The sequence below is a fragment of the Apaloderma vittatum genome, unplaced genomic scaffold, assembly GCF_000703405.1.
Source record: "Apaloderma vittatum isolate BGI_N311 unplaced genomic scaffold, ASM70340v1 scaffold10933, whole genome shotgun sequence".
Lineage (NCBI taxonomy): Eukaryota > Metazoa > Chordata > Aves > Trogoniformes > Trogonidae > Apaloderma > Apaloderma vittatum.
Genome location: NW_009706430.1, coordinates 14,059 through 22,936, shown reverse-complemented (window position 1 = coordinate 22,936; position 8,878 = coordinate 14,059). Strand labels below are relative to the sequence as shown.

The following is an 8,878-nucleotide window of genomic DNA, read 5'->3' as shown; positions in this document are numbered from 1 at the left end:
CAGAGGTCCCTTCCAGCCCCAACATTCTGTGGTTCTCTGACTCTATGCTTTATGCAGATGTGTGCGTTCAATTTTAGAACTTCAAAGCTGCAATTGATAATGGTAATTGGGGATAGAGAGAAAAAGCTCAACTGCAGGAGTACCTGATTGCTGTTCCATAACTGTTCTCTCTTGGTTTTGCAGCGTGTTAGTTCAGTGTTTGTATTTATTTTGATTATTAATGTCACAGCAGCCACTCTGTATAGTGAGCAGCCACTGAATGTCAGAGAAATCAGACATTGAGTCTTTGTCTGCCTTAATTGTGATAAGTTTTAAAGTAGATTATTTGCTTCACAAATAAAAGCAAGGAGAAATGGTGTTTGCCCATCATAATTAACAAAAGGGAATGCAAAAATAAATGTTTTTAAACCTTTAATGTACTGGGTATTACAATGCTTCTGCACACAGAATAATCAAGCAAGGCACAACTAGAGATAAAAGCCTTCATGGTAAAGTCTACTTTTTTTTATTATGGGAACAAAATTGGTAGAAGAGGTAACAATCATCCAATATTTTAGAAGGTAATTGAGACCGTTGCCTATCTTGGGTGAGTTTCCAAGCCCTCAACTTCCAGAATTTTGCAAATGTGCATTTCTTTCAGGACCTTTTTAAGTCCTTTGCTTTGGGATCAAGAAAGTAGTTATGGCAGTTTAGACCAAAAAATTGTAATGGTTTCACTTGAGAATTTTTATATATTTATTGAGATGATAGCGGTGCAAAGAACTAAGGGCACCTGAATTCTTTTGCAGGTGGAAAATCCATGAAGCTTGTATGCTGGCCCTGGGCTCTGTGAAGTCTATCATTACAGACAGTGTGAAGAACGGCAGAATACATTTTGATATGCACGGCTTCCTGACAAACGTCGTTCTTGCAGACCTCAACCTCTCGGGTACGTTGGACCTTTTCATTTCTCAGAGTAACTGCTGAGTAACCTGAGAGATGTCTTGCAAAGCACACTGGCTCAAGGTTGCTGTACGACGTGGTGCTGTGAAACGCAGTTGTGCACAGTGTTCATGTGAAAGGGCGTAAATCCCATCTTGTGAGTTCACACGTGCTACCAGCTCTCTTATAAGTCTTTCAAAATGTGAGACACTGTGCTTTCAGGTGAAACTCACTGTTGGCTGGATGCTTGAGCCTGGAGGGCTTGGAGACGGAAGGGCGATTGCTTGGGGAGCTTGGTGGAACATAGCTGTTGTGTTGGATTGTACCTGTTTCTGGGAGACACCAGCAGTGTTTGACAAGTTTCATAATTCCTGCAGCACCATCCCATGCCATTTTCTTTATCACAAAAATCAGAGAATGGTCAGGATTGGGAAGGACCTCTGGAGATCCCCCAGTGCCACCCCCTGCCAGAGCAGGGTCACCCAGGGCAGCCCCACAGGAACGCGTCCAGGCGGGTTGGAAAGTCTCCAGAGCAGGAGACTCCACACCCTCTCTGGGCAGCCTGGGCCAGGGCTCCGGCACCCGCACAGGGAAATAGCTTCTCCTGATGTTTTGGTGGAACCTCCTGTGCTCCAGCTTGCACCCGCTGCCCCTTGTCCTGTCACTGGACATCCCTGAGCAGAGCCTGGCTCCGTCCTCCTGACACTCCCCCTTTCCATATTTATACACAGGAGTGAGGTCACCCCTCAGGCTCCTCTTCTCCAGCTGCAGAGCCCCAGCTCCTCCAGCCTTTCCTCCCCAGGGAGATGTTCCATCCCTCCATCACCTTTGTGGCTGTTACGCTGAGGCTGATGCTTGTCATAGTGTGTGGATTCAAGTGATCCTCCTAGCTCAGTGGGATCCCATTCTTGGGAATTCTGCAGATTTCTGCTTTCTGTGTTACCTTACATCTATGTGCAAAAAAGTCAAAGGAACTGGACATCAAAAATGCATTCCAATAATTAGAGTTTGAGAAGTTTAAGCCAATATGAGCGTTATTGGCGAGTTCACTTTGTGTTTGTGCAGAAAAGCATTGCTGGATGCTTTCATCAAAGAAACATTTCTTCAGCCCATTACAGAGAAGACTTTCTCTTTTGAGTTAATTTTGAATGAAGAAATAGTGTACAAGGCAGCTAAACGAAAAAGCAGCTATTTACATATATTTGCACACATTTATATATCATAGAATGAGAGAATGGGTTGGGTTGGAAGCGACCTTAAAGATCATCTGGTTCCGAGCCCCCAGCCCTGGGCAGGGACCCCTCTCTCCCACCAGCCCAGGTGCCTCCGAGCCCCGTCCAACCCGGCCCCAGGAACTGCCGGGGATGAGGCATCCACAGCTTCTCTGGGCCACCCTCACAGCAAAGAATTTCTTCCTAATATCTGATCTAAATCCACTCTTACAGTTTAGGACCGTTACCCCTCATCCTATCACTACACTCCCAGACAAAGTTTTCCTCCCCAGCTTTCCCGTAGCCCCTTCAGGCCCTGGAAGGTCGCTATAAGGTCTCCCTGGAGACTTCCCTGCTCCGGGCTGAACCCAGCTCCCCCAGCCTGTCCTCACAGCGAGCTGCTCCAGCCCCCTGAGCATCTTTGTGGCCTCCTCTGGCCCCGCTCCAACAGGGCCGTGTCTTTCCCATGCTGGGTACCCCGGAGCTGGACGCAGAGCTGCAGGGGGGTCTCACCAGAGCAGAGCAGGGAGTTGAGTTCCCTCCCTGGCCCTGCTGGCCACGCTGCTCCGGCTGCAGCCCAGGACACCGTTGGCTTATCCTGGTGTTGCGTTATGAATGAGCTGTTGTGCTCTAGGAAGCTTCTGGGCTCAGTACATCAATAGTTCTCTGAGGATATCCATTTAGTGCTGAGGAGTGGTGAGGAGTGGTAATATGACACAGAAATGTAGTGTTTGTAATACTTGCTTGGAAAACAAAGCTTTTCCCTTGCTCTGCATCTGGCATGGAGTTTTTTTCTGTCCTCGTCTTAGAATTAATACTTGCAGGAGGATAGATAATGGCAGTAAGGATGCTGAGAAATAGAGAGCATCTGTCTGAGCAGAACCTACACAAGGATGCTTTTAGCCTGAAGGTGCGGAAGGGCTCAGTGCGGTAAAAATGCATCATGCCTTGTTAAGAGTAAACTGGTGTGTAGATAGTGAGTATTCACTGTTCGTCTGGTGCTTTTGAATGTTGCAAGGTGATGACTGGAAACTAGAAAAGTAATCTGTAAACCAACCTTGTGTATGTGCTCTTTTTTCTCTAGTTCTTTTCCCTCAGCTGCTGCTGTGGGACAAAATACTGAGCTAGATGGATAGAAATTATTGAAAAAGTCTTCATTCTCTTTCTTATTTCATTCTAGTGATCAGCATGTGTTGCTGTATTGATGAACAAATTCAGATGTGACTAGTTGAGGGAAGATAATTTCTCATTTGTTTAAGAAAAACATTCTTTGAAATCCCTGAGAAAATAAACTGGATTCTGCCTATGAACAGAAGTTGCGTGCCTGCCTGCGTATTTGTCTTCTCTGTCGCATCTTGCTGTTTTCTTACCAGGATGAGAAGATTTGGGGTAACAGATGGAAGCAACTGTAATTTGAAACTCTTGAAACTTATTCTAAAACCACTGGGTTTGGTTTGTTGTTTGTTTTTCCTGTTGCTTCAGTGTCTCCTTTCCTCCTGGGTCGGGCTCTGTGGGCCGCCAGCCGTTTCACAGTGGCTATGTCACCAGAACTGATCCAGCAGTTCCTGCAAGCTACCGTCAGCGGTCTGCACGAAACACAACCTCCTTCTGTCCGAATCTCTGCCGTCAGAGCTATCTGGGGGTGAGTAAACCCGGAGGTACTGCAAAACCCCTTTCAGTTAGACAAAGAAAACTGGGATGTTAAAATATTAGTAACATTCCTGTACAGGCTGTGGAAGCATTTGCTTTGAATGAAATAGGTGTTGACTTAAAAAGTGTAAGCAAGCAGATTGAAACTAGAATAACTCTAATGAAGAATATGAAATCGAGATCCAAGGTTGGCTACAATAAAATGTTATAATAGTCCCAAAGAGCAGCTGAACTAGAAAGTGATGAAAGGCATAAAGATGAACCCCAGAGTTCTCCTTTTCAGCCCCAGAGGCGACTGAACGACATAAAATGGGCTTGTGGAGCGAGTCACAGTGACAGGGAATGTTTGTTGGGGGATTTTGTATCCTGTTTTTGTAAGTAAATTGCAAGAAGGGAAGAGGAGGATCTGCTTTATCAGTTCTAAAATGGAAAATGAACATTGGTGTAAAACCAAAAAACTCAGCACTGAGTCACAGAAGACCTTGCAAAAACCCGGCTGCCCCCTAAAACCACACGTTGTCTTCTGTTTGCCCTGCAGTGTTAATGAACAAGTAAAGGCAGAGGCTTATACCTCAGTTGTTCCTGAAATCGGTCAGTCCCCAGCTCACTTGTAGAATGTGGTAATTAAACGCTTTGTAAGGGGTGAGGGCCTGTCGCTGACTGCTTCTTTCCTCCAGGATGATTTTCTCTGTCACGGGACAGGTCTTAAGAGACAACTGTTACTAAGAGGTGGTAGAAATTTTTAAGATTGCTTGACTCTGGTGCTGTGAACCATCGGGGTGGAATGAGGAGGAAGGGCAGGCGAGCTGGTGAGAGGTCAGGGAGTAGCAGACTGAAGGGGAAAGGTCCTAGAGAAGTGAACTTAATGGGGAAGAACAGGTAGGGTGAAAAAAACCCTTTATGTATAATCTGAAGTTAAAAGTATAAGTCACATTAATATATCACGAACTTCTTGTGTAGCTACTGTGACCAGCTGAAGATCTCTGAGAGCACCCACGTGTTGCAGCCTTTCCTGCCCAGCATTCTGGACGGGCTGATCCACTTGGCAACGCAGTTCAGCTCAGAGGTGCTGAACCTCGTGATGGAGACGCTGTGCATCGTCTGCACGGTAGACCCAGCGTTTACAGCAAGCGTGGAGAACAAGATCTGCCCCTTCACAATTGCAATATTTTTGAAGTACAGTAACGGTACGCATTCAAGTGACGTTCTCAAAGGGCAGTTGTTTTTACTGCTGAATCCTAGTGCTGAAAATGTAATAAATGATTGAATGAACATTGATTCATTTGGTAAAGCTGTGTCGAGGGTTTGGGCTGGGCTGGCCACTGAACCCTGGCAGATGCTCTAATCCCCTCCCCAAACGAGAAGTAAAAGGGAATGAGGCAGAGAGATGGATTGTAAAAGAAAATTTAAAACAGCTTTAATGAAACTGTGAGGCAGAGAGATGGATTGTAAAAGAAAATTAAACCAGCTTTAATGAAATATAATAGAAATAACGACAGATTAATAATGGTAAGCTATATACAGATATGTATAAATCCAATATGGAACCCGACTGCCCCCGCTCTGATAGCAATCCCCACTGGGGCTGCAGCGCCGGTGGCACCAGGGCAGCCCCACGCTCAGCGGCAGAGGGGAACCGGCACAGGGGCTGGATGTGGGAACTCAAGATTGGGATCAGAGGCAGGAGATTGGATGGAGTCCTCCTTGGACACTGGCCATCGCAGAAGAAAAAGAGGCCTAAACCCCTGTGATCCCTCAGTTTTATACTGGCTATGATGTGTATGGACTGGAATACTCTTGTCGGTCACCTCTCCTGTCTGTTACTCACCGGAGGTGCAACCTTCCACTTCCTTGTGACCCTTCTTACTCCCCAGCACCCCAGCAGCCCTGAGTAACTGCAGAGAAAAGTATCAGCCGGAGCCTTTCTGCATACCAGTCCCAGGCTGTAGCTGTAAACATCAGGTGTTGTCACCGCTCGGAGCAGACACTCTCTGCACAAACATGCTGCTGACTTCAGGAAGTGCACCCTCTAGGAAGAGACTGAACTGGAAAGGAAGAGTCGTTAAAACAGAATCAGTTCTGTGTAGCTCAAACCAGGGCAGGCTGGAAGGGCAAACTTGCTGCTTTCCCTGTTCAAACTAGTGGTAGTAAAAATTACCGTGTGTCTGTTGGTATGTTTTAGTAAACGGTGCTTTCTCTCTCCAGATCCAGTTGTTGCTTCTCTTGCCCAGGATATCTTTAAGGAGCTAGCTCAGATAGAAGCCTGCCAGGGTCCCATGCAGATGAGGCTGATCCCAACGCTCGTCAGCATCATGCAGGCCCCTGCGGACAAGATCCCAGCGGGGCTTTGTGCAGTAAGTGCTACCGCAGTGCCTGTGCTTGGCTGGACATCATTCCCTGCTCTTTGCTGGGTGGGACGGCCGGGCTGCGAAGGGCACGGAGGTTGCTTTGAACCTGCTTTGCAACAATGACCTCGGTCGGCGGGAGAGGTTTCTGCGGAGAGAAAGCAAACTGCAGGTGGGGAGAGATGCTTCCCAAAGTTAACTTTAAAACTGCTCCTCTGGCCTTCTTCCAGTCTCTGCAGCGTGTCCCTGGTCATTGTGCTTTGACGTAGCCATCTCTCACCAGCGAGTGTCTCCTCTTTTTGATAGAACGCTCTCCAGCACGCTACTTTTTTCTAAGGCTTTTTCCGATTTATGTGTCTCAATGTATAAATTGCTGGAGATAAACTATACAGGTTTGTCCCTTTATAAAAGATGGAGCATTAGCTGTGCAGAGTGATTGTATGAGTTCAACTCATAAACGTATTTATCAAATTCTTATAATCTGCATATTGATTGATATGACTGTAACAATCACTTACGGGTAATGGAAATAAATTGAAGTCAATGTAAACAAAATGGAACAAGTCAACTAGAGCAGCTCTGGCTGTGCTGCTGAGCGTGCGTCAGGGTACTGGGGAACTACTGCGCCGTATTTAAGCGATTGCACTGCTTCTCACGTTTGAACTGCCCTGGGAACTTTTACGGCGCACACCGTGTGTTCGTGTCGAATGCAGTGACGCTCAGGTGCGTGACTCCAAGGTTCTCTGCTTTACAAAATACTCTAGACTGTAAAATCAGGGTGTGATTGCAGCACGGGCTCGTATCCCTCAGTTTTACGCCTTTGATGCTTCCGCCAGTGGTGGGTGAAGCTGACTTGGCGTACCACGGCTGCTGCTCTGAGTGCTTGCTTGTGCTTTCCTTGCAGACTTCTATTGATATATTGACCACGGTGGTGAGGAATACAAAACCTCCTCTGTCCCAGCTCCTCATCTGCCAAGCATTCCCTGCAGTGGCCCAGTGCAGCCTGAACACAGACGACAATGCGACAATGCAGGTAAGGCTGTGCCAGTCCCCAAGGGGTGACCAAACAAGACCTTTAAGGAGCCTGGGGTTTGCTTGCCACTCAGGAGTCTCTGCAACCTCCAATTTATCATGAAGGTCTTGGTACTCAAGGGCCTGCAAGGACTTTTACTGATCATTGCTTAATTTGGAGAACAGGAGTGAGTAGAGCAATAACGATCTTTTTTTTTCCCTTTATTTTAGGAAGCTGGAGCACATAAAAAAAGCCCAATGAAACAAACAAAAACAAACAACAAACAAAAAACAAACCCCAAAACTAACTTAATTAAAAATAAGCACAAAAAACCCTAAACCTTATTTTATTTCACCACACCTCAGAATGACAAAGGCTGTCTTCAGGAACATGCTCAGGCACAGGGAAGCAAAAGACTCCTTGCACAGAAGACCTCTTCCTTCCAGCAGTTTTCTCCTGTACTCATTTAGGCGGGAAGGGGAGGGCAGACTTCCTTTTGGCTGAGCCAGGTGTGGGATGGAGAGAGAGCAAGGATTCATGTCGAGCAGCTTCAGTGCCTGAGCTGTGCGTGTTGGCAGCCTCTGCCATTACCTGATGCTGTCTTTAGAGTGTGTAAGAAGAAAGAAGCGGCACCAGAGGCTGAAAGCGCAGGGTGCCTTTTCATCCCAGCTACCAGCTGGCACAGAAATAACGAAGCTGGTTTCTTTCCTTCCGTAAGGGGTTTTATAGTGTCAGGTCCCCTTTGCCATGTGAGTGCAGACCCTAGAAATGGCTTTCCCTGAACGACATACCGGTGAGAAGAGGTTGGAGACCAGCATGCTGGCTGCTCTGGTGGATCTTTGTTTAAGAAGAATACAATGTGTACAGGTTGCAACTTGGCTGCTGGGTTGTGTTTTGTTCATGCTACCCTTCGCTGTCTTCATCTCTCACTTGTTAGAACCTCTTGGAATTTCTCTGGGTAACCAGACTGGCACAAAACTGCAGCTACTTCAGATTGTCTTTGTATTTACCAAAAGATGTTCTTAAGAGCTGCTGGTGCAGTGAATAGTTTTGTGACTGATAATGAACTGAAGCCTGTAGAAATTATTTCTCAGTTTAGGCACTGGTTTTACTATACATCAGAGAGCCTGGATCTTTTACAGATGCCACCAGTTGGCTGATTGTTTCCATCTTGGTCAAGGATCTTCTAGGGGTGACTAAAGGAGATGTCTCCCTGCTCCCGTACCTAGAAATGGAAATTCTAACCCGATAATTATCTCGTTTAGAATGGTGGCGAGTGTCTGCGTGCGTACGTCTCGGTGGCGCTGGAGCAAATTGCGCAATGGCACGATGAGCAAGGCCACAACGGGCTGTGGTACGTGATGCAGGTGGTGAGCCAGCTGCTAGATCCCAGGACCTCCGAATTCACCGCTGCCTTCGTGGGCAGGCTGGTCTCCACTTTGATTTCAAAAGCTGGAAGTGAGCTGGGAGAGAACCTGGACCAGATCCTGAGAGCAATCCTGAGCAAAATGCAACAAGCGGAGACGCTCAGCGTGATGCAGGTGAGCAGGCTGGGCGCCCGGGAGAGTAAGTAGAAGTGTTGGGAAATTTTTTTTTTTTTTTTTCTAATAGTGTGCCTGATGGTTTACGACTAGTGCAATTGGAGGGTCTGTACGTATCCTCTTGAAACAGTCAGGAAAACACCTCCTCTGTTTGTACAGAGCTGTCTGGGTTACAGGATAAGCCAGGTTCTCGTGGGT

The 8,878-nt window shown here is 46.8% G+C and overlaps 1 protein-coding gene across 1 annotated transcript in view; it reads left to right on the top strand.

The window, feature by feature from the left end:
- Positions 1-788: 788 nt before the first annotated feature.
- Positions 789-8,878, top strand: part of IPO9 (importin 9) — a gene marked incomplete at its 5' end in the record, with an annotated part of 19,010 nt that continues 10,920 nt past the window's right edge. Inside the window, 6 exons of the mRNA XM_009865790.1 lie at positions 789-928; positions 3,615-3,774; positions 4,743-4,969; positions 5,988-6,136; positions 7,032-7,160; positions 8,405-8,680. Of these exons, the coding sequence (XP_009864092.1) occupies positions 789-928; positions 3,615-3,774; positions 4,743-4,969; positions 5,988-6,136; positions 7,032-7,160; positions 8,405-8,680 (1,081 nt within the window). The remainder of the gene's footprint in view (positions 929-3,614; positions 3,775-4,742; positions 4,970-5,987; positions 6,137-7,031; positions 7,161-8,404; positions 8,681-8,878) is intronic.